The following is a 25,877-nucleotide window of genomic DNA, read 5'->3' on the forward strand; positions in this document are numbered from 1 at the left end:
CCAGCTGCTCCTGCCCCCTCCACAGCCTGGCATTCCAGTAAGCTTGATGGAGGGGAGGGGGCAGAGCCAGGGACTGACAGTCACCACTCTTTGCTCACTGAAGGCTGAGTGATCAGCGGTCTTTGATCGCTCTGTTGTTGGTCTTAGAAGCAGCTGGGGGCAGATGCAACATTGGATTGATGCTCCATCCACCTAGGTAAGTATAATTTTTTTTTAAAAACATCGCTTTTAAAGGAAAAAAATCCCCCTCTCCCTTCTAAGAACCCTCCCTCCCCAAGCAAAGATTCCCACTGTAAAATATCTCCCTCCCTCAAATATCCCCCCAAAAATTAACCCCCCCTGTCTCTAAACTGAGACCCCAAAGCAAAAATATCTCCCTCAATCAACACCCTCTCCCCCCGGCAAAGAATCCCAATTATGAAGAAAATCTCCCTTCCTCCAATCAAATTCCCTCCCAGAAGCAAATCCCTGTCATTAACCACTCCCTGTAAACTTCTCTACAAGAAACTCCACCCTTCTCCAAAAGCAAACCCACCCGCCTTTCCTTATGGAAAACTTCTGCATCTCCAGCCCCCTTCGGCTGTGTCATATGATACCTCGAGGAGGAATCTAGGAGTTCCCTCAACCATACACTGTCAAGCTGAATAGCTGTAAGTCAGCTGTACACAGCGCCTGTAACAGGGCCCCTCGCGGGCTCGCTTCGCTCGCCACGCTTCGGGCACGGCCTTGCTTCGCTCTGCACTTTTTTTTATTCTACGTCTATGTCCACTTGGATGGTGGGGCTTGAACTTGGACTCAGGGCGCAGGCGTCGTGTACAGCTGACTCAAGGTTTTCAGCTTCGGCTATTTTCGGCGGCTCCGTAGTTGTTCGTACTGCGCAAAGCGCTGCGCCTGCGCAGTACAGGGGGGTCCTTATCCGCCGGGGGAACTTTCTCAGCAAGACACCGGCATCTGAGACCTCGCAGTAATTTCATGCTTTTCAGGGGGACCCCTTATTAAACTGAGGGGATGGGGCAAAATAGAAGGGGGGCTGGCTGCTGCATTCCGAAACTCTGATTGCTTCTACTGTGCTGATGCTGAGGCTAAACAGCAGGGACACTCTCAGGGCATTTTGCTCTGGGGGAATTTGAACACCCCTGACCCCCCCTTTATTTACGCCGCTGGGGGGAGTAATAGTTCCCCATTGTTACAACTGGGAAATATAGTGCCCCATCATTAGTGTCAGTGGGAGAAATTGTGTCCCAACGTTGATGTCAGGAATAGTGTTCCATCATTGGTGCCAGTGGGAGGAATAGAGCCTCATCATTGGTGTCATTGGGAGAAATAGTGCCTCATCATTGGTGCCAGTGGCAGGAACTATGCCCCACTGTTGCTGACAGTGAAGGTTAGGGATGAGCCGAACACCCCCCGGTTCAGTTTGCATCCAGAACACGAAAACGGACCGAAAGTTTGCGTTAACTTTCGAACACCGTTAAAGTCTATGGGACTCGAACGTGAGAAATCAAAAGTGCGAATTTTAAAGGCTAATATGCAAGTTATTGTCCTAAAAAGGGTTTGGGGACCGGGGTCCTGCCCGGGGTCCTGGTCCTATATCAATGCAAAAAAAAGTTTTAAAAAGGACTGTTTTTTCGGGAGCAGTGATTTTAATGATGCTATACTACTAAGGGAGGTGTATGCTGCGTGCGTGGGTGTTAGCGCGTACTGCCTGGGGCAATGCAGACCTTATCTGACCCTAAAACTTAACTTATATCACCGCCGGGCGATCAGGGGGCTAAACCTTAATTAAGTAATAAACGGCGGGTGCCCTGAAACTATAAAAAGCAAACTAACTAACCAGCGTCACCGTTATACGGTGATCACTGGTGAAAGGGTTAACTAGGGGGCAATCAGGGGGTTAAAACCTTTATTAGGTAGTATATGGGGGTCCCTGACGCTATAAAACGCTGACGGTGAACCTATATACTTACCTCCCTAACTAGCATCACCTGTGACACTAATACAGCGATCAGAAAAATGATCGCTTAGTGACACTGGCGACGGGGGGTGATCAAGGGGTTAAAACTTTATTAGGGGGGGGTTAGGGGGGTATCCTAGACCTAAAGGGGGCTACCACTAACTGCCCTACCACTTATAACTGTCACAAACTGACACCAATGCAATAATCAGAAAAAATAAAAACCTGCTATTTGTGTCACTGTGACAGGTGGTACAGGGGGGTGATCGGGGGGTGATAAGTGTGCCTGAGTGTTCTACTGTTAGTATAATGTTGGTGCAACTCACATCGATGTCTTCTCTCCTCGGCGCCAGAACGAAAAGACCGACTCGAGGAGAGATGACATCACTTCCTCTGCCGCTGTTTACATTACAGCAGCAGAGGAAGATTATCATTCGTTGGGAGTGATCGCGAGGGGGTGGCCACGAATAAGTGGCCTCCCCCTCAGCATTGATCTCTCCCCTAATGAAGCCGACCGCCTCGGGCACCAGGTACGTGATTTTGCCTGCCCGTGCCATTCTGCCGCAGTATATCTGCGTTAGGCGGTCGGCAAGTCTATAGTATGCCTGTAAAGTGGCGCGTGTTTCCCGTGTTTAGAACAGTCCCTGCACAAAATGACATTTCTAAAGGAATAAAAGTCATCTAAAACTGCTTGCGGCTGTAATGTAATGTCGGGTCCCGGCAATATGGATGAAAATTATTGAGAAAAACAGCATAGGTAACCCCCCAGCCCATTACCAGGATTTTTGCATCTTGTATGGATATTAAGGGGAACGCTGTACCCAAATTAAAAAAAGAAAAGGCGTGGGGCCCCCTGGCCCTATATACTCTGAACACCAGTATACAGGCGGTCCCAAGAAAGATAGGGACTGTAGGTTTGTTCTTAAGTTGAATCTGTTTGTAATTTGGAACAGGTACATTTTGTAAGTGTAGCTCCAGCCGAAAAAATCTTTTTTTAAGCTTTTTGGAAAACATAGGGAAGGGTTATCACCCCTGTAACATTTGTTTTGTTGTCTGTGCCCCTATCCAGAAGATTTCACCTCACTTTCTGTCCCAATGACAATTGGATTTTGAAAATTTGGGGTTTTTAGGGAAACAAGGATTGATGATAAAGCATCAGTGGAGAAGACACCTCTTACAGGAGAGAATTTCCCTTCCTAGGGGTAGATTTCATCTGACTTCCTGTTGTCTCCTTCCGTTTGTAAGTAGGAGTCGTTTGTAAGTTGGATGTTTGAAAGTAGGGGCCTGCCCTATATACTCAGCAGAAATTTGAGACTTAGGTGTTGGTGGTACCAGAACATTGTAAGCCCTCACAGTTACTCTTGGTGGGTGCTGGAATGGGCCCTGCTGTAAAATATTATATCAAGAATTGTAATTACATGCCCCTGTTGAACAGGGTCAGAAAAATTGGGCCTTTGGTGGTGGTGTGGTGGTGTTGCCACAACACTGTAAGCCCTCACAGTTACTCTTGGTGGGCGCAGGAATGGGCCCTGCTGTGAAATATTAGATCAAAAATTGTAATTACATGTCCCTGTTGAACAAGGGCAGAAAAATTGGGCTCCAGGTACTGGTGCTGGTGCCACAACACTGCAACCCCTCACAGATACTCTACTTTAGTGCAGGAACAAGCCCTGCTGCAAAATATTACAGCAAAAATTGTAATTACACGCCCCTGTTGAACAGGGGCAGAAAAATTGGGCCTTAGCCACTGGTGGTGGTGCCCAGAACCAAAAATGTTCTTACAAGCTATCAACATGAACATTGAGGAGGAATAGGATAGTCACTCAGCATAACAGGATAGTCACTCAGCATCAGCATAGGCAGCTCAAGGGATCTCACATTCATAAAAAAATTAGTCGGTTACATCAGCATCAGGTGCTTGGTAGCTGGTGATCCAAGACTGATTCATTTTTATGAAGGTGAGCCGATCAACCGAGTCGGTGGACAGGCACACTCTGTGATCGGTTACAAAGCCTCCAGCAGCACTGAATGTGCATTCCGAAAGAATGCTGGATGCAGGACAGGCCAGTAGCTCAATTGCATACTGTGCAAGCTCTGGCCAGTGATCCATCCTCAAGACCCAGTAACCCAGAGGATTTTCAGTTGGAAAGGTCTCCAAGTCTGATCTTGCCCCTAGGTATTCCTGCACCATGTAAATCAGACGCTGGCAATGGTTGCTGGAACCGATCATACCTTGGGGCTGCGGACTAAAAAATTGTCTGAACGCATCTGTCAGACAGCCACCTTCTCCACCGCTCCTTTTGTGACTGATCGAAGCCTCAGCAACACGTTGTCCAGAACCAGGAATTTGTAACCTCCCAGGCTCTGGAAACGCGTTGCAAAAACCTTTCTGCAAGGCCTCCCGAAGATGTTTCATCCTCTGTTCCCTCTGCGATGGCTGGATAAGTTCCGCAACCTTACCCTTGTAATGTGGATCAAGGAGGGTTGTCGGCCAGTACTGATCCCTCTCCTTGATACCACGAATCCGAGGGTTCTTTCGCAGGCTTTGCAGGATCAGGGAGGCCATGCAGCGTAGGTTTGCTGAGGCATTTGGTCCGGAGTCGTCTGGGTCACTAAGGACGACCTGATCCACAGCCACCTTCTCCCAGCCTCGTACAAGTCCATGGGTTTCTGGGGGCTGTAAAAGATCCCTTGAAGACTGCTGCTGATGCTGAGTGCTAGGCTCCACCTCCAGGTTGACACAATCCTCCTCCTCCTCTTCCTGTGTGATCGGCGGGCCCGCAGGAACACTGTCTGTATAAAGGGGGCCTGCAGAGGTAAGGAAGTCCTCCTCTTCCTGCCTCTGTTCTGCCTCAAGTGCCCTGTCCATTATTCCACACAGCGTGTGCTCCAACAGGTAGAAAAGATGGACAGTATCACTGATGCATGCAATGTCACTGCTCACCATCCTTGTGGCCTCCTCGAATGGTGACAGGACAGTGCATGCATCCTTGATCATGAGCCACTGGCTGTTGTATTCCTTTTGGAGGTCAGCCAGCCGAGCACTGGCATTATATGACCGGTGGAAATGCACACAGACTTTCCTGGACTGCCTCAGGAGATCCTGTAAGCCCGGGTACTTGCACAAGAACCGCTGCACCACCAAATTAAGGACGTGAGCCAAACAGGGAACATGGGTGAAGTGTCCCTGTCAGGGGGCGGAGAGAAGGTTGGTGCCATTGTCGCAAAGCACCATTCCTGCCTGAAGCTGGCATGGCGTCAACCACCTCTGAGCCTGCCCCTTCACAGCTGACATAATCTCTGCCCCAGTGTGGCTCCTGTCTCCTAAGCACACCAGCTCAAGCACCGCATGGCATAGCCCCTTGAACGCCTACAGAGCACCGCTGGTTCTGAGGACAAATCTATAGAGGAAGAGGCCATGGAGGAAGAAGAAGAGGAGGGGGTGGAGGAGAGAGGTGTGTCAGAATCACCACTAGTAGCATTTTGGAGGCGTGGTGGCGGAACAAACTCCAACAATACTGCACCCTGTCCTGCATCCTTCCCAGCTGCCAGCAGGGTCACCCAGTGCTCTGTGAAGGATAGGTAACGTCCCTGTCCATGCCTGCTGGACCATGAGTCAGCAGTAATATGCACCTTACACTGACCGCCCTGTCCAGCAAGGCCAAGACATTGCCTTCCACATGCCAGTAGAGAGCCGGAAGCACCTTCCATGAAAAAAAGTGGCGTTTGGAGACCTGCCACTGAGGTACCGCACATTCCACAAATTCATGAAAGGGGGCAGAGTCTACCAGCTGAAAAGGCAGCAGTCGGTCGGCCGTGTGTAGTGTGTTCCGGCGTTCAGAGAGAGAGAGTGTCATTTCATTTAATTTAGATAGATTGAGCAGACAGTTGATTCAGTTAGCTCCAGTATATTTAGTATATATATATATACATTCCAGGCTTTATGTATATATATATATATATATATATATATATATATATATATATATATATATATATATATATATATATATATATATATATATATATATATATATATATATATATATATATATATATATATATATATATAGATAGATAGATAGATATATATATATATATATATATCTATATATCTATATAGATCTATATAGATATATAGATCTATATAGATATATAGATATATCTATATATCTATATATCTATATATAGATATATAGATATATATATATATATAGATATATCTATATATCTATATATATATACTGTATCCAGTTTAGCTAGATCTCGTTGCAGACCGTTCCTGTTGTTCTCTTCCTAATACACTACAAGCAGGCAAGTTCATTCAGTTAGCTGCAGTATATTCAGTACTGTATCCTGTGCAGCTAGATCTTGCTGCAGACCGTTCCTGTTGTTCTCTTCCTAGTATAATACAGGCAGGCAAGTTCATTCAGTTAGCTGCAGTATATTCAGTACTGTATCCTGTGCAGCTAGATCTAGCTGCAGACCGTTCCTTTTGTTCTCTTCCTAATATACTACAGGCAGGCAGTTCATTCAGATAGCTGCAGTATATTTAGTACTGTATCCAGTTTAGCTAGATCTCGCTGCAGACCGTTCCTGTTGTTCTGTTCCTAATATACTACAGGCAGGCAAGTTCATTCAGTTAGCTGCAGTTTATTCAGTACTGTATCCTGTGCAGCTAGATCTCGCTGCAGACCGTTCCTGTTGTTCTATTTCTGATATACTACAGGCAGGTAGTTCATTCAGTTAGCTGCAGTATAGTCAGTACTGTATCCTGTGCAGCTAGATCTCGCTGCAGAGCGTTCCTGTTGTTCTATTCCTAATATACTACAGGCAGACAGTTTATTCAGCTAGCTGCAGTATATTCAGTACTGTATCCTGTGCAGCTAGATTTCACTGCAGACCGTTCCCGTTGTTCTCTTCCTAATATACTACAGGCAGGCAGTTGAGTTTAGTTAGCTGCAGTATATTCAGTATATACTGTATATATATATATATATATATATATATATATATATACACACATCCCAGCTTTGTGCAGCTACATCTCACTGCAGGCCATTCCTGGTGTACCTATTCAAATACATTACAAATACATCAAATACAGTATGTCTGGAAGGCCAACAAGGAGACGCAGATGCTCACAGGCCACTAAAAGAGGGCAAGCAGGCTCCGTGTCTACAGCCAACATTGCTGGTCGTGGACACGGTGCATCCTCAGCACGTGGCTGTGGGGAACGCTTGTCGTGTTGAGCCACAACATGCAGAAGAGATGGTAGAGTGGATGACCAAGCCGTCCTCATCCTCCTCATTCTCTGTCACCCAGGCTCAGAGTACTTTGGCTGCCAATGCAGCTGCCAAAGCGGCCTCTTCCATTGGCTCAATGTCATCAGTCACTCCTTACCTAGCCCCATCATCATGCCCTGAGGAGTCCCCCGAACTGTTCGACCACAGTGTTGGGTACATGCTGCAGGAGGATGAGCAGCGTTTTAAAGGCTCCGATGATGGTACCCAGATTGAGGAAGGCAATAACGTGAGCCCAGAGAGAGGGGGTGCCCAAGAAGGACAACAAACTGGCAGTCATGTTCCCCCAGCTGTAGCATACTGCCAGGTTTGCTCCAGTGACCAGGAGGGGGGATGATGAGGTCACTGACTCTAGGTGGGTGCCAGATTGGAGAGAGGAAGAGGAGGAGGCACATCTCCAATGAGGCAGGATGCCCTCCAGGGGCCAGCTCAAGGGCAGCCAACCGACTGCATCACACCTCAGAGCTTCGCATGTGCAGGGCGCTGCTGACTCCACGCGTTTTTCCAAAAGTTCTTTGGTGTGGACCTTTTTTGAGACGTGTGCAGTAGATCACACCGTTGCTGTTTGCAACATATGTCTGAAGCGTATCAAGCATGGCCAAAACAGCAGCCGCTTGGGCACCGCATGCTTGATCAGTCTTTGACAAGCATACTTAACCACTTGCCGACCGGGCCATATCCAAAAGAAGGCTGCAGCGCGGTCGGCTAGTTCTGGGTGAACATCCGTGGGACGTCATCCCAGAATCCTGCTCTTGCGCGCCCCCTGGGGGATGACCCGGAACATCACGGATCACGCTGATCGCGTCCGTTTACCATGTGATCGCTCCGTCAAATGATGGGGCGATCACATGTAAACAAACATGTCATGACGCCGGTTACTCCCTACCCCCTCTGTACTGATCGGTACAGTGCGAGGGGAGAGAGGGAGGGATCGGATGGCAGCACCGCTGTGGGCACTACACATGCAGCCCACAGCGGTGCTGCTCAGTGACAAATACAGTCACATCCATCCATCCCTCCATGCTCAGCCATCCCTGCAATATACTCTGCAATATACCTCGCAATACTCTGCAATATACCTCGCAATACTCTGCAATATACCCCACAATACTCTGCAATATACCCCACAATACTCTGCAATATACCCCACAATACTCTGCAATATACCCCACAATACTCTGCAATATACCCCGCAATACTCTGTAATATACCCTGCAATACTCTGCACTATACCCCGCAATACCCCGCAATACCCCGCAATACCCCGCAATACCCCGCAATACCCCGCAATACTCTGCAATACTCTGCAATACCCCACAATACTCTGCAATACTCTGCAATACTCTGCAATACCCCGTTTTAAATGACTTTTTTACCTTTGAAATGTCATTTTGCTGTCAGACTGTTCTAAACACGGGAAACATGCGCCCCTTTACAGGCATACTATAGACACCCCCCAGGTATGAAATTTAAAGGGATATTACACTTTTATTGTTTCACTTTAAGCTTTATTAAAATCACTGCTCCCAAAAAAACGTCCGTTTTTAAAACTTTTTTTGCATTGATACATGTCCCCTGGGGCAGGACCCAGGTCCCCAAACACATTTTTTTATGTCAATACCATGCATATAAGCCTTTAAAATTAGCACTTTTGATTTCTCCCATAGACTTTTAAAGGGTGTTCCGCGGCATTCGAATTTGCCGCGAACACCCCAAATTGTTCGCTGTTTGGCGAACTTGCGAACAGCCGATGTTCGAGTCGAACATGAGTTCGACTCGAACTCAAAGCTCATCCCTACTCCAACCCCACTATACCTTCAGTTCTCTCAGAAACCTGCACTGAGAGGAATGAAAGTGTAGAATTAGGTGTGCCAAGAACTTACGGGCAATCTGCTATCGCTACACCAACATCCGATTGTAGCAGGCAAATTTACCTACCCCAGTTGCTAAACCGGTGCTAAACCTGAAGGGCCTGGTGTGGAATTCAGGGGGACCCCCCCACGTCATTTTTTAAAAAATTTTGGCTGGGGTTTCCCTCAATTACCATACCAGACCTGAAGGGCCTGGTATGGAATTTAGGGGGACTCCCCACGTCATTTTTTTTTTTTTATTTTGGTTCAGGGGTTCCCCTGTGGGGAATTCCCATGCCGTTTTTATCAATGAACTTCTATGTGTATTGTCGGACCGGCAATGCATTAATAGCCGCGAGTAGTTTTAAATGACTTTTTTACCTTTGAAAGATCATTTTGCTGTCAGACTGTTCTAAACACGGGAAACATGCGCCCCTTTACAGGCATACTATAGACACCCCCAGGTATGAAATTTAAAGGGATATTACACTTTTATTGTTTCACTTTAAGCTTTATTAAAGTCACTGCTTCCGAAAAAACGTCCGTTTTTAAAACTTTTTTTGCATTGATACATGTCCCCTGGAGCAGGACCCAGGTCCCCAAACACATTTTTTTATGTCAATACCATGCATATAAGCCTTTAAAATTAGCACTTTTGATTTCTCCCATAGACTTTTAAAGGGTATTCCGCGGCATTCGAATTTGCCGCGAACACCCTAAATTGTTTGCTGTTTGGCGAACTTGCGAACAGCCGATGTTCGAGTCGAACTCATGTTTTCGACTCGAATTCAAAGCTCATCCCTACTCCAACCCCTATACATTCAGTTCTCTCAGAAACCTGCACTGAGAGGAATGAAAGTGTAGAATTAGGTGTGCCAAGAACTTACGGGCAATCTGCTATCGCTACACCAACATCCGATTGTAGCAGGCAAATTTGCCTACCCCAGTTGCTAAACCGGTGAAAGAAATTCGGTCCCAGCCATCCACATGCCCAGCGGCTGAATGCTAGCTTGGCTAAATTGCTAGCACTCCAACTGCTGCATCTAGCTGCACAGGATACAGTACTGAATATACTGCAGCTAACTGACTAAACTGCCTGCCTGTAGTATATTAAAAAGAAAACAACAGGAACTGTCTGCAGTGAGTTCTAGCTGTACAGGATACAGTACTGAATATACTGCAGCTAACTGAATGAACTGCCTGCCTGTAGTATATTAGTAAGAGAACAACAGGAACGGTCTGCAGCGAGATCTAGCTGCACAGGATATAGTACTGAATATACTGCAGCCAATTGAATGAACTGCCTGCCTGTAGTATATTAGGAAGAGAACAACAGGAACGGTCTGCAGCGAGATCTAGCTAAACTGGATACAGTACTGAATATACTGCAGCTAACTGAATGAACTGCCTGCCTGTAGTATATTAGAAACAGAACAACAGGGACGGTCTGCAGCGAGATCTAGCTGCACAGGATACAGTACTGAATATACTGCAGCTAACAGAATGAACTTGCCTGCCTGTAGTATATTAGGAACAGAACAACAGGAACGGTCTGCAGCGAGATCTAGCTAAACTGGATACAGTACTGAATATACTGCAACTAACTGAATGAACTGCCTGCCTATAGTATATTAGGAACAGAACAACAGGAACGGTCTGCAGCGAGATCTAGCTAAACTGGATACAGTACTGAATATACTGCAACTAACTGAATGAACTGCCTGCCTATAGTATATTAGGAAGAGAACAACAGGAACGGTCTGCAGCGAGATCTAGCTGCACAGGATACAGTATATATATATATATATATATATATATATATATATATATATATATATATATATATATATATATATATATATATATATATATATATACTGCTCTAGATAACTAGAGCTAGGTAACCTCCTGGACGCTGCTAGAAGGACTGAGCTAAAGAGTTTTGACATAGTAAAGAGTGTCCTCATATCATTGCATTGTGCAACTGGAGAGTATCCCACAGCTCCCTTCATTACTATCCAAGTTTATTCAGCAATAAATCTACAACAGACAAACCTCTAGACTGCTTAGTGAGCCACAGAGTGACTGTTGCTGTGTACCTAGCTGCCACTGCCATAACTGGGGAAAGAACCAGGGACACAAACCGGCGGCCCTTTCAGGGGTGATCGCTACAATAATGGAGTTCAAAAGTTCTAATAAATATAGTGGTTTTCAATACTCCGCCAATAGCATACTCATAATTAGTCTTCAGAGATAGGGTCCTACCCAAACGTTGTGCCACAGCTCTAAGGTAGTACTCTGTGGCGAACTAAGACAGTATCCTGGAAAGCACCACAAGCAAAGCCCAGTGGCTGAAGGTCACATTAGCCACATCAGTGGAGGACACACCAATCTGGATAGCTGCATAAAGAGACAAGCTCATGCAGTGTATAGATGAAGTCTTGATCGAAGCAAAAAAATATCTTGAAAAACAAAAACTATGGCTAATCTACCCCACTGCACACAGAAGTTCTGGCATTTAAAGCTCAAGTATCTGAAATTTAATTGGCTGGGGCTGGTGCTTCAGTTACAATATTGACAGAATACAAGGTCCCATGTAAAACAAGGGTCTATGATGCAAAAGGCTCCACAGGTACACAGGAACTAGAATAATGACTAACATAAGGTTCTTAGTGTCTGCACTTGTTGCTTTAGAAACATTTTAGGTCATGTCAAGTTCACTTTAGGGTTAGTGGTCCTTTTAGAAGAGCAAATAAAAGCATTACATTGAAAAAAAAAACTGCACTGCTTTGTACTTGTACCTTTTGGGGTGTATCTCGGGTTGAGGATGGCCGGGAGTACAAAACGCACAGCTCCATCTGCCTCCACTGGCAACTCCCGCACATATTTTAAGGTGACCTCGGCCTCCTGGCCAGGAGGGAGATTCCCGACACTGCAGCTAAAGATGTCTGCCGAGCTCTCATCTTCCTCCAGGAGGAAGGCTTGTTCACCTCGGCTGATGGCTTCATCATAGGTTTTGTGAGCCTGGAGAAGAGCAGGAATAGCAGTAAACCTGTTACTTTTGTGTAATTTAAACACTTTTACAGCAATTTAACTCTGTGAATATGATGTACACAGTTTCTAATATATATATATATATATATATATATATATATATATATATATATATATACATATACACAGTGGGGATGGAAAGTATTCAGACCCCCTTAAATTTTTCACTCTTTGTTATATTGCAGCCATTTGCTAAAATCATTTAAGTTCATTTTTTCCTCATTAATGTACACACAGCACCCCATATTGACAGAAAAACACAGAATTGTTGACATTTTTGCAGATTTATTAAAAAAGAAAAACTGAAATATCACATGGTCCTAAGTATTCAGACCCTTTGCTCGGTATTTAGTAGAAGCACCCTTTTGATCTAATACAGCCATGAGTCTTTTTGGGAAAGATGCAACAAGTTTTTCACACCTGGATTTGGGGATCCTCTGCCATTCCTCCTTGCAGATCCTCTCCAGTTCTGTCAGGTTGGATGGTAAACGTTGGTGGACAGCCATTTTTAGGTCTCTACAGAGATGCTCAATTGGGTTTAAGTCAGGGCTCTGGCTGGGCCATTCAAGAACAGTCACGGAGTTGTTGTGAAGCCACTCCTTCAATATTTTAGCTGTGTGCTTATGGTCATTGTCTTGTTGGAAGGTAAACCTTCGGCCCAGTCTGAGGTCCTGTGAAATCTGGAGAAGGTTTTCGTCCAGGATATCCCTGTACTTGGCCGCGTTCATCTTTCCCTCGATTGCAACCAGTCGTCATGTCCCTGCAGCTGAAAAATACCCCCACAGCATGATGCTGCCACCACCATGCTTCACTGTTGGGACTGTATTGGACAGATGATGAGCAGTGTCTGGTTTTCTCCACACATACCGCTTAGAATTAAGGCCAAAAAGTTCTATCTTGGTCTCATCAGACCAAAGAATCTTATTTCTAACCCATCTTGGAGTCCTTCAGGTGTTTTTTTGCAAACTCCATGCGGGCTTTCATGTGTCTTGCACTGAGGAGAGGCTTCCGTCGGGCCACTCCACCAGTCAGGGCTTTATGGCAGAGGGCTGCAGTGATGGTTGACCTTCTACAACTTTCTCCCATCTCCCGACTGCATCTCTGGAGCTCAGCCACAGTGATCTTTGGGTTCTTCTTTACCTCTCTCACCAAGACTCTTCTCCCCTGATAACTCAGTTTGGCCGGACGGCCAGCTCTAGGAAGGGTTCTGGTCGTCCCAAACGTCTTCCATTTAAGGATTATGGAGGCCACTGTGCTCTTAGGAACCTTAAGTGCAGCATACATTTTTTTGTAACCTTGGCCAGATCTGTGCCTTGCCACAATTCTGTCTCTGAGCTCTTCAGGCAGTTCCTTTGACCTTATGATTTTCATTTGCTCTGACATGCACTGTGAGCTGTAAGGTCTTATATAGACAGGTGTGTGGCTTTCCTAATCAAGTCCAATCAGTATAATCAAACACAGCTGGACTCAAATGAAGGTGTAGAACCATCTTAAGGATGATCAGAAGAAATGGACAGCACCTGAGTTAAATATATGAGTGTCACAGCAAAGGGTCTGAATACTTAGGACTTAGGAATACTTTTAGCAAATGGCTGCAATATAACAAAGAGTGAAAAATTTAAGGGGGTCTGAATACTTTCCGTCCCCACTGTGTATATATATATATATATATATATATATATATATATATATATATATATATATATATATATATATATATATATATATATATATATATATATATATATATATATATATATATATATATATAGTACTGATCCAGCTATGGTGTCTTATAGTGTACTGTACGGCAATATTTGCATTACCAAATTCCAGCTAACTCTACGACTTGTGTCTAGCTTTTCTGTTGATTCTCCCAAAATAGAAAGAAAGTAACAGCCAACGCCTGACTGTGACTAAAGATCACAAAACCTGATATACAAGATCTGTAGATACTTCAGCCAAACTGGTGACCACACATTGTATATCTCATCTACAAAGCAACATGGACAAATGTTAAGAGTACATTACTATTCAACCATCAAATACATGGCAGAGCCCTTTGTGGGCAGTTTACAGCCTTGGCCATAGAATTATGGGGCTCCACAAGGTCTCAGTCATCAACGTGAAAAGCAAAAGGTGACCAAATGATTGTACTACATGCCTAAGAATGTATACTTATAATCCAGTTTAAAGAAAAGCCTAATGGGGCGTACACATGGTCGGACTTTTGGGCTACAAAATTCCGACGGACGCCGACGGACCAAATCCAGCGGACAATCCGATCGTGTGTGGGCTTTCCCGGACTTTCAGCGGACTTTTCCAGTCGCAAATCTGACGGACTTTAGATTTGGAACTTGCTTCAAATCTTTACGTCGTAACTCCGCCGGACCCAGAAATCCGCTCGTCTGTATGCTAGTCCGACGGACAAAAACACACGCTAGGGCAGCTATTGGCTACTGGCTATCAACTTCCTTATTTTAGTCCGGTGTACGTCATCACGTACGAATCCATCGGACTTTTGTGTGATCTAATGTAGGCAAGTCCGTTCATTAGAAAGTCCACTGCAAGTCCACCAAAAGTCCGTCGAAAGTTTGGCGGACGGGCTGTCGGACTTTTATAGCCGAAAAGTCCGACCGTGTGTATGCCCCATAAGAGTGTACAATCATGTCATGTGAAAATATAATGTGATTCTCTTGTTCGTCTTGTAATCCTCATTACCTCCTTCTTCTCCTGGAGGTCGGCTACAATCTTCTTCCCCTCTATTGTGGCCTCAAAGCTGTAGACAGCAGAGTCTTCATCCATGGGGAAGACAAAGACCGCTTCCACCGCATTCTCCTCCTTGTTCTTATACTTGAGAGTTGCTGATACATCCGCCACAAAGCCTTTCACCTGGATGTCAACCCAGATCCCCTGTAGAGGGACTAGACACACACACAGGAGAATAAGAAAATTATATCTGGTGTCCAGTAACTTGAGCTGTATTTCCAGTGAACACTTAGGAGATGAATATTCTTTAAAAGTACCGTCCAATCAAGCTAGCGACCAGGAACACAAATACCAAATTACCAATTAGGAGATAAGGGATTTCCAACTCTGTGCTTAGTTTGGCTCCAGGGTCTCCAACGTTTTCAAGTTTGAGGACCACATTTTGGATGTTACAAAAGTTTACTGGCCAAAAAATAAAATCTTAAAAGGAGTTCCCTTTACATCCAGGAGTGCCCATCAGAGTATCTCCTTACATCCAGGAGTGCCCATCAAAATCTACTCTTACATCCAAGAATGTCAATCAGACTCACCCTATACATCCAGGAGTGCCCATCAGGAGGACTGGGGGAGGATTATGGCTTGCTGGCAGTCTCCATATTATGATACAGACCGGCGCTTCCTACGCCAGCCAGCTAGATTATTTTCATAGACACCTGTTGCGGGCCTGATAAAATCTTGTAGTATATAGTAAGCTGTTCTCTCAGCTCTCAGCCTTTTGATTGGCCAAAGAACAAGCAGCAGCACACAGAGTCGTCGCTCTCACCTTCTGATAGGTGCTTATTGCCCGCCCATGTGCACTGCAGCTAGGCCACATTGACTCAGCATGATGGCCCTCACTATCTCGGTCTAAGAGCTACTGGTCTGAGATGACCGACAGGGATCAGCTAACACACTCCCTGGTAGCAACAGCACTGCCATGATGGTATACTCAGGGTGTGATGTACCACATCTGAGTTGAACTCCAACTGCCCATCAAGAATTGAATATTGTGTGACACAATGATGTCTGTGTTGTCGGCTTCTACACTAAGATGGTCGTGCAGTCACCATAACAGGTGGAATATATTATATCCAAAGGTTTATTTTCTTCTTTCTACGCTACTGAAATAAACCAAAGCACATAGCACAAGCTAGAGCAAGAGGTAAAGGGTCACATTAAAGACAAGTAGGGTAGCAACAGGTATGAGTGTCAGAATATAAAGAAAAGTGCGGTAACTCTGCAACATAACTCTAGCAACAACTTAAAAAAACAATTCCAGCTATGGCAATTTTTACATAGTTACATTGTTCAAGCTTGGTCCAATGTTATTATGCATATATCATATCTGTGAGTTTCCTCTAGAGTCTGGAAACCCCTGTATTAGGCACCGCTGCTACAAAGATCTCCAATAGCTTCCATGTCCCTGCTGCATTGTGAACACAGGAGGTCGTCCACACAGCATGAGAGAAATTTCGAGAATTCTTTGCATCTTCTCAGGGAATGCATAAGATTCTCTAACTGGATGGAGAGCATGACTTCAATACCCTGCCTTTTCACCTTGTGCATTCATTGAGAAAATGCAAAGCAATCTCTAAATGGTGCCAGTGCCCAGTAGCCAACCTCCTGTGCTCAGAATCCAGCAGGGCAGCTGCAAGGGACCCTCTACTACAGTGATTTCCAGCTTCCAAGCGGATCCTTATACTGCAATTTGCCATTACTTGTACACTCACCTGGCTGGCGGGAAGCCACGATGATGAGGCCACAACATGGAGGGAATGGCGGCATTATTGAAGGTTGTCTGAAAGGAAATCAAAGATATAAGTGTCAGATTCTATGGCTGCAGCCCGTGTAACAGAATACAGACTTCCCCCAGGATTCTCTTCCTTCCTTTCCCTCCTTTACCACTTATTGAGGACTATTAGAAACATGCATTCAGCATGCATTCAGCTATGTACTGTATGCACCCTCCTTTCTTCCTGTATCTGTGCTCTATCTAGAGGAGCATGAGGCAGGGGCATTTGTACAGGGGTCGCCATTGCGACCTGGTCCCATGCTCCAGGGGACCCGTATGCCCCCCCCCCCCCCCCCGTATGCCTGGATAAGAGGGCAGCAGGGGCGGCTCTATGTAGAGGAACCAATCCCTCCATGTAGCTGCTAAATGCCCACTTCTCCTCCTCTCCCTCCCGTAGACATTCAGCAGCTGCAGGAGGGAAATGGAGGGCATTGGTTCCTCCACATGCAGCTTCTGCCGCCTACCTAAAAAAGAAAACAACAAAAATAAAAAACTACCAGGGTCACAGAAATCAGACTTGTGGCTGGGCTCTAAAGCTGGGGGGCCTAACTACTCAGGGAAATCTCTGAAGTTAAAGAAGAAGGGGGACTTTACCCTGGGTCCAGTCTGGAGAGTCCATCTTGGAAATGTCTGCTGAGTCAGGAGGAAGGCATTCAATTACCTAAGGACTTGTGAGTGCAGACCTGAGAGCAGGACCTGGGTGACTGCTGCTGTTGACCCCCTGGTGCATTATAACTAATGCTTGCCTGGTTTATGTTGATCCAGTGCTGTCCATTCCCTAAAATATGGTTGAGGGGATTGTACTGAGAAGTAGCTACAGAGTGAAGAGTGTCCTGGGCTGGCATTACTGTTCAGTGTTCTGGAGCAGTGATTCTCAACCTCAGTCCTCAAGTACCCCCAACAGGCCATGTTTGCAGGTTTTCCTTTATCTTGCACAGGTGCTTTAAATCAGAGTCAATGACTTGGTATTTTGGACAGCTATTTTATCTAAGAGAAATTACCAAAACATGGCCTGTTGGGGGTACTTGAGGGATGAGGTTGAGAACCACTGTTCTGGAGTATCCCACAGCTCCCTGCCCTATCCAAGTTAACCAGCTATAAGTGCAGAAAAAGGCAACCCCTAGACTGTTTATTGAGCCGAAGGAGTGAATGCTGCTGCGTACCGAGCTATATGTCAGGGAGGAACCTGGGGCAAATCAACAGCCCTTATGGGGGTAGCACTATATCGATATAATGCTACCCCTGAAAGGGCACATATTTTAACTGGTTCTTTCCCAAACTGTGCAGAGGCCACCAGTCCACCCAAGGAGCCATCCATGAACTCTAGATTTAATAAACAGTCTAGGGGTTGTCTTTTTTGTACTTTATTGCTTGAAGAACTTGACCAGGAGATGGGTTTCGGCCATGGGATAGTCCAAGAACGATTAACAAATAGTGGTTAGAGGACAAACGTCTGTGTGTGTAAGTGAATGTGGATACTGAACGGTCGGTTCCCTTACAGCTGAAGATCATGGGGCAAGACTCTCTGGCATCTGGTTACCTTGCTCTTGTGCACAGCTGCTGATACCCAGTGCATTTTTCAAAACACTGTACAGCAGTGATAGGAGTAAGTCACACATGTGCAAGTCACAAGCAAGTCTCAAGTCTTAACCTTCAAGTCACAAGCAAGTCCCAAGTTACTGTGGCAAAAAGCAAGCAAGTCAAGTCGAGTCCCTGCTAGAAGTCAAGCAAGTCAAGTCAAGTCATTTATTTTGGTCAAGTCACAAATCAAGTCAAAATACTGATCTACCCCGAAGCCGGGACTTGGGGGGAGCTTTCTTTTGTGGGGGGGGGGGGTGGCTTTTGCCTAGGCCAAGACACAGCACTGGTGGTGCCAAGTCATTGCAAGTCAAATAGCCCAAGTCAAAGTCAAGTTGCAAGTCATTAGTGACAAGTCAAAGTCAAGTCGAGTCATTTATTTAATTTTGTCAAGCAAGTCCTCAAATAGGTGACTCGAGTCAAGTCATGTGACTCGAGTCCCCCACCTCTGCTGTACAGTCACAGGGATCAATTTAGGGTCTTTACTCAGTTCCCAGGACTGCTGTGCACCCTTCAGCCTCCTCTGGACACAATCCAGTGAGTGAAACAGTCCTTCTCTAGACCACATCTCTCTAAAGAAATCCTGCAGTCAGATGCAGGCTTCCTCCAGGTCACAGCACTGCATCTCCTGAGACATCATAGAACAGTAACCCAATTCTTAGGCTGCCTGAGGGGCAACTGCCCTCCTCAGTGTGGCAACTCTCCTTGCTAGGGAAAGACAATATCTCCAGGGCTCTAGACTTTTTTCCAGTTTCCGAACCACCACCCCAGGGATTGGCTAGGCCCTGATCAATATTCAGGCTATCCCTTTGAGTTCTCCCTCCCTAAGCTTTAGAAGCTTCTTTCAAGAGGCAGGGGGGAAGCAATCAAACTCTGAGCCTGTGAAACCCTGAACAGAGCAGGCCAAACAATCCCTGCTCCCTTGATTACAGAAGGAACCAAAGTTAAATTTATCTTGCAGCCTTTGGGCAGGGTCACTGCACCCTGCGTGGGGGGGTACCTGTTCACGTGGAGAGGGCTCATCAATGCCCGGGACCAGGCGGGGACCTCATTTATGTGAGAATCAAACATGATGGAGGTTCCTCGGCTTAGAGATGAGGAGCACACTATGTGCAGCAGTTAGTTACATAGAGACCTTCTGTAGAGTACTGTCCCATGATACTACACACACTTCTCTTCTGTATATTACATTTAGGAGGGGCACTCCTGAGCCAAGGCTCTCTCCACCAGTCCAGCGTAGATCCGTCATCTCACTCCTAGTGACAGAATGGGATTCCACCATGCGCCTAGCGCAGACCTCATGTTTTAACTCCTACTCACCTGTATCATATGGCCAGGTACACAAGGTTTCCATATCGTGTGCTTGCTCCCGTTAGATTTAGGAAACCAAATGCTAGGGATGAATTCAGATTACCAACTTCCTCGATACCGGAGGACCTGTCACCTACACCAGGTACCACGGTTCAAGACTGGCTGCAAAGTACCTTGCACTATTTCTGGTTATCCATAGCAAACACCATGACTCCTCCTGCTACTAGGGTTGAGCCCAATGTTTGAGTCGAACGTAAGTTCGACTCGAACATCGGGTGTTCGCCTGTTCGCCGAATAGCCAACAATTTGGGGTGTTTGCGGCAAATTCGAAAGCCGCGGAACACCCTTTAAGAGTCAATGGGAGAAATCAAAAGTGCTAATTTTAAAGGCTTATATGCTTGGTACTGTCATAAAAAGTGTTTAGAGACCTGGGTCCTGCCCCAGGGGACATGTATCAATGCAAAAAAAAAGTTTTAAAAAGCAGTGATTTTAACAATGTTTAAAGTGAAACAATAAAAGTGAAATATTCCTTTAAATTTTTGTACCTGAGGGGTGTCTATAGTATGCCTGTAAAGTGGCGCCTTTTTCCCATGTTTAGAACAGTCCCTGCACAAAATGACATTTCTAAAGAAAAAGTCATTCAAAAGTAATATAATGAATTGTCGGTCCCGGCAATACAGATAAAAGTCATTGAAAAAAATGGCATGGGATCCCCCCAGTCCACTACCAGGCCCTTTGGGTCTGGTATGGATATTAAGGGAAACCCCGAACCAAAATTAAGAAAAAAAAATGCGTGGGGGTCCCCCCAAATTCCATTCCAGGCCCTTCAGGTCTGGTATGGATATTAAGGGGAACCCAAATTTTTTTTTTAAATGGCGTAGGGGTCCCCCTCAAAATCCATACCAGACCCTTCAGGTCTGGTATGGATTTTAAGGGGAACCGCATGCCAAAATTTTTTTAAAAATGGCGTGGGGGTCCCCCAAAAAATCCATACCAGACCCTTATCCGAGCACGCAACCTGGCAGGCCGCAAGTTCAGGCCCCTCCTGAACCGTACCAGGCCACATACCCTCAACATGGGGAGGGTGCTTTGGGGTAACATCCCAAAGCACCTTGTCCCCTTGTTGATGGGGACAAGGGCCTCATCCCTTCAACCCTTGCCCGGTGGTTGTGAGGGTCTGCAGGCGGGGGGGCTTATCGGAATCTGTAAGCCCCCTTTAACAAGGGGACCCCCAGATCCCGCCCCCCCTGCTTGAAATGGTAACGGCCATATGACGCGTCCTCACAGGTGACAGTTCTTTTATAACTGAGGGTGGGGCCACACGGTGATGTGCCCGGGTGACCCAGCCCCCCTCTGACACGCGGGGACTTCCCAATGGTTTCCCCGTGGTGTCAGAGGGGGGCGGGGCCACCCGTTTACGTACCCGGGGCAGGACCCGGGTCTCCAAACACTTCTTATGAAAATAACTTGCCTATTAACCGTTAAAATTAGCAAAATTTTGATTTTTCACGTTAGTGTCCCATAGACTTTAATGGTGTTCGTGTGTTCGAACAAATTTTTTGCCTGTTCGCATGTTCTGCTGCGAACCGAATAAGCGGGGCCGGTACAAGGGGTGGGCTGAAGGGGCAGATGCCCTGGGTGGAGCAATTTATTGTAGGAAGGGGGCACAGTAGGGGTGTACTAACTGGGTGCCACACATTGGGGGGTGTCAGACGGCCCCCCCATCCTCAACTGTATGAAACAGTGAGAGCGGGACAGGCTTGGTAGTGCAGCGGCGATGTGACATGCTGACAGCGCAGGGAGAGCTCAGGTTAAATTCTAATAGTCCATCGAGTACAACTCCCCCCCCTCCACAGAAATGAAAGAGGCTGCATCGGCTCTGCGCCCTCCCTCCACTCTGTTTCTGTGTCCCGTCCATGCTCTGCACAGCCCGTGTGCTGCCTCTGAAAGGAATGTGGGGGCGGGAACATTTAAACAAGTAGCCACCGACTGAACTAGTGTGAGCAACCTGGGAACATCCAAGTGAGTTATCAGCACTGTCACTGTGTCCAGTCTCTGCTCTCTCTCTCCCAAATCTTTCACTCCCCCTCTTTCCTCTGTTGTCCTCTAGCAGAGTCTTTCATTAACTCTATGCTAATAGTTTGCCCCAGTGGCGTCGCTAGGGGGTGGCTTTTGGGGCTATAGCCCCGAATCTGGGGCCCATAGCCCCGAGTCTCTGCAGGGGTCCCCAAGGGGAGGGGAAGTTCTCTGGGGACCCTGATGTAAGTGTGGGGCTCTCTGGGAACCCTAATGCAAGCAGGAAGCTCTCTGGGGACCCTGATTTTAAGGGAGAGGCTCCCTGGGGACCATGATTTAGGGGGATGTTCTCTGGGGACCCTAATGTAAGGGGGGCTCTCTGGGAACCCTGATGTAAGTGGGGGGGCTCTCTGGGGACCCTGATGCAAGGAGGAGGCTGACCCTGTAGTAAGGGAGGCTCTCTGGGGACCCTGATGTTAGGGGGACTCTCTGAGGACCCTGATGTAAGTGGGGGACTCTCTGGGGATATACACACACACACGTATTTTACTGTATATACACGTGTATGCCCGCCCAAGTGTATGACTTTCTTTACTATGCTGCTATGGGCTCTAGATCCAGATCTCTTGTAGACCTAGGAACTCCCCTGGTTGACCCCATCATGTTCCTTTAGCCAGGGTTTTCACTAGTGTGATCATAGGCATTGCATGTGATTTGCACCGCATTGCTGTACAAATCACATGCGATGTCTGTGCAATACGAATTCAGCCATACAAACTGTATGGCTGAAATCGCATTTGCACCAAAATGGTGCAGGACCCTTTTTTTGGTCTGCACTGGAATCGGATTGGATGGGTGTTTACACCTATGCAATCTGATTCCTGCACCATTTCACAGTTCTCACTGCGATCTGCAAAAAATCTAGGGGTGTCATTCATTTTACATTGATACCTGTAGCAGTTTGCAAAGGGCAGCGTGAACAGGTGACAAGCAACATGCAATGCAGGAATCAGCACTGGAATTGCACTGATCCCTGCATCGCATATATGTGAACCAGGACTCAAGTGGGTTCACACTGATGCGCTGTGGTTCAGTTGCAGTGCTGGTATATACACAGTGTTCCTGCATTTACCTCAATTTTCACTACAGTCCCACAGACTTCTATTAGGTTACACATTTTTGTAACATTTTCTGAAAGCGCACCAAATGTCCTCTATACTGAATCTTTGGTGTGCTTTCAGAAAACACAGTAAAATTACACAAGCTAATAGAAGTCTTTGGGACTGCAGCTAAAAATGGGGATAAAATGCAGAAAAACTGCGTATACGCCAGCACTGGGACAAACTTCAGGACACCAGTGTGAACCCAAAGGCTTCAGGGTACTGTGTAATGTAAAGGAGTCCAGAGGTGCAGGGTGCTGTGTAATGTAAAGGGGTCCAGAGGTGCAGGGTGCTGTGTAATGTTGAGGTAGCAAGTAAGGTAGGATGGATATTGGTAATGACTGCTGGACAATAATGAACTTCTGGTATGCGAGTTTATTCCATTCTTTTAGCTAGTAAGAATGGACACTCCTGGCCCGACTCGTGTCTATCACGCCAAGAAGTGCCCATACAGACAAATTCAGTGTACTTATAACTCTATTACATTACGTCACAAGTAGATAGACAATACATTTCCGTTATAAGACATTTTTAACCTCTTAACCTTTGTAAGCATTTAACCTACTCTTATGGTTGCAAAGCAGTTAGCAAAGCAAATTCCTTTTGTACTCTTGCAGTTTGCAGATTCTTGCCTTTGCGGTTTCCTTATCTTACTTACTAATCAGCTTGACATTTGCTAACTTATAGGAAAGTGTACGTCAGTGTGCTAAACACAGGTGTCTGTGTTAAGGGGGGTGAGAGGGTGAATTCAGTGTCTTTAACCACAGCCTGTAACATATTTTACAGAGCTCATAAACTGTTCTTAGCATAGTATATACAAGAATGGCTTCTTAGCTGAAATTCTAAATCAGCCTTACTGCACACATAACCATGGCCATATAAACTGACCCCGTTCCTACTTCATTGTAAAGGGGTCCAGAGGTGCAGGGTGCTATGTACAGTAAAGGAGTCCAGAGGTGCAGGGTGCTGTGTAATGTAAAGGAGTCCAGAGGTGCAGGGTGCTGTGTAATGTAAAGGAGTCCAGAGGTGCAGGGTGCTGTGTAATGTAAAGGGGTCCAGGGGTGCAGGGTGCTGTGTAATGTAAAGGGGTCCAGGGGTGCAGGGTGCTGTGTAATGTAACGGGGTGCAGAGGTGCAGGGTGCTATGTAATGTAAAGGAGTCCAGAGGTGCAGGGTGCTGTGTAATGTAAAGGGGTCCAGAGGTGCAGGGTGCTGTGTAATGTAAAGGGGTCCAGAGGTGCAGGGTGCTGTGTAATGTAAAGTGGTCCAGAGGTGCAGGGTGCTATGTAAGGTAAAGAAGTCCAGAGGTACAGGGTGCTGTGTAATGTAAAGGGGTCCAGAGGTGCGGTAAACTTACAATTTAACCATTTGCCGACCCGCCGTGTTGTATTGTTTTAAGTGTTTTCTGGTTTTGAAAGGACACTGACTCGTTCTTTATACCCGGGGGGGGGGGGGTATACCTACCTGATACTCTTGCTAAGTACACATTCCTTAGTTGCTTTGCTTCATACCTCACATGTGCTTTACTGAGCCTTGTTCTTTTATACGCCAGCAACCTTCATGCACCCCTTTAAATGACTTTAGAGCAGGCTTAAAACAGTTGATACAACTTCACTGAACATCTTGCAGAGTCCAACCAGAACATTACTGTGGGATATTCCCTATCTAACTCAACTAGGCTGCCCAGGCATACCTCAACAAGGTCAATCATGATATCCTCCAAGACTTGATAGTTCTCCGTACTCTCAGTGTCCTCCGATGGACTGCTGGGCACAGCAGTCCCCCCTTAGTTCAATCACGGCATCTTCTTGAGCGGAACGAGGGTGAGCCAGCAAGCCTCAAAACTGGCCTTCCTCCCCCCATATTATATATATATATAAAAAAACAGGGCAGATAGGCAGGGTCCAAAAAGTGCAGAACATTAACCCTTCCCCAGTCTGGGCCAGTCAACTCCCTAACTAATACACTGCAGGCAACCAGCCTACAAGCCTAACTAGGAGGGTGCTACATACAGTGCTTTGCAAAAGTATTCACCCCCTTGGCTTTTTACCTATTTTGTTACATTACAGCCTTTAGTTCAATATTTTTTTAATCGGAATTATATGTGAAAGATCAAACCACAATAGTCTAAGTTGGTGAAGTAAAATTAGAAAAAATATATACATAAAACTATTTTTCAGAAATAAAAAAAATGATTGGCATGTGCGTATGTATTCATCCCCTTTGTTATGAAGCCCATTAAAAAGCTCTGGTGCAACCAATTACCTTCAGAAGTCACATAATTAGTGAAATGATGTCCACCTGTGTGCAATCTAAGTGTCACATGATCTGTCATTACATATACACACCTTTTTGAAAAGCCCCAGAGGCTGCAACACCTAAGCAAGAGGCACCACTAACCAAATACTACCATGGAGACCAAGTAACTCTCCAAACAAGTAAGGGACAACGTTGTTGAGATGTACAAGTCAGGGTTAGGTTATAAAAAAATATCCAAAAATCTTTGATGATCCCTAGGACCGCCATCAAATCTATCATAACCAAATGGAAAGAACGTGGCACAACAGCAAACCTGCCAAGAGACGGCCGCACACCAAAAATTAACGGACCGGGTAAGGAGGGCATTAATCATAGAGGCAGCACAGAGACCTAAGGTAACCCTAGAGGAGCTGCAGAGTTCCACAGCAGAGACTGGAGTATCTGTACATAGGACCACAATAAGCCGTACGCTCCATAGAGTTGGGCTTTATGGCTTAGTGGCCAGAAGAAAGCCTTTACTTTCAGCAAAAAACAAAATGGCACGTTTTGAGTTTGCGAAAAGGCATGTGGGAGACTCCCAAAATGTATGGAGGAAGGTGCTCTGGTCTGATGAGACTAAAATTGAACTTTTTGGCCATCAAAGAAAATGCTATGTCTGGTGCAAACCCAACACTTCACATCACCCAAAGAACACCATCCACCCAGTAAAACATGGTGGTGGCAGCATCATGCTGTGGGGATGTTTTTCAAAAGCCGGGACTGGGAAACTGGTCAGAGTTGAGGGAAAGATGGATGGTGCTAAATACAGGGATATTCTTTAGCAAAACCTGTACTACTCTGTGTGTGATTTGAG

General features: G+C 45.9%; 1 protein-coding gene across 3 annotated transcripts in view; it reads right to left on the reverse strand.

The window, feature by feature from the left end:
* Positions 1-25,877, reverse strand: part of LOC141121639 (von Willebrand factor A domain-containing protein 5A-like) — a 101,616-nt gene that overhangs the window by 56,105 nt on the left and 19,634 nt on the right. For all 3 annotated transcript variants that reach the window (XM_073611314.1, XM_073611304.1, XM_073611293.1), the window contains exons 2-4: positions 16,640-16,707; positions 14,883-15,085; positions 11,909-12,131 (exon numbers count right to left, since the gene is read on the reverse strand). In XM_073611314.1, coding sequence (XP_073467415.1) covers positions 11,909-12,131; positions 14,883-15,085; positions 16,640-16,694 — 481 coding nt within the window. In that variant the 5' untranslated portion in view covers positions 16,695-16,707. The remainder of the gene's footprint in view (positions 1-11,908; positions 12,132-14,882; positions 15,086-16,639; positions 16,708-25,877) is intronic.

This window comes from Aquarana catesbeiana, linkage group LG01 (genome assembly GCF_042186555.1).
Source record: "Aquarana catesbeiana isolate 2022-GZ linkage group LG01, ASM4218655v1, whole genome shotgun sequence".
Classification (NCBI taxonomy): domain Eukaryota; kingdom Metazoa; phylum Chordata; class Amphibia; order Anura; family Ranidae; genus Aquarana; species Aquarana catesbeiana.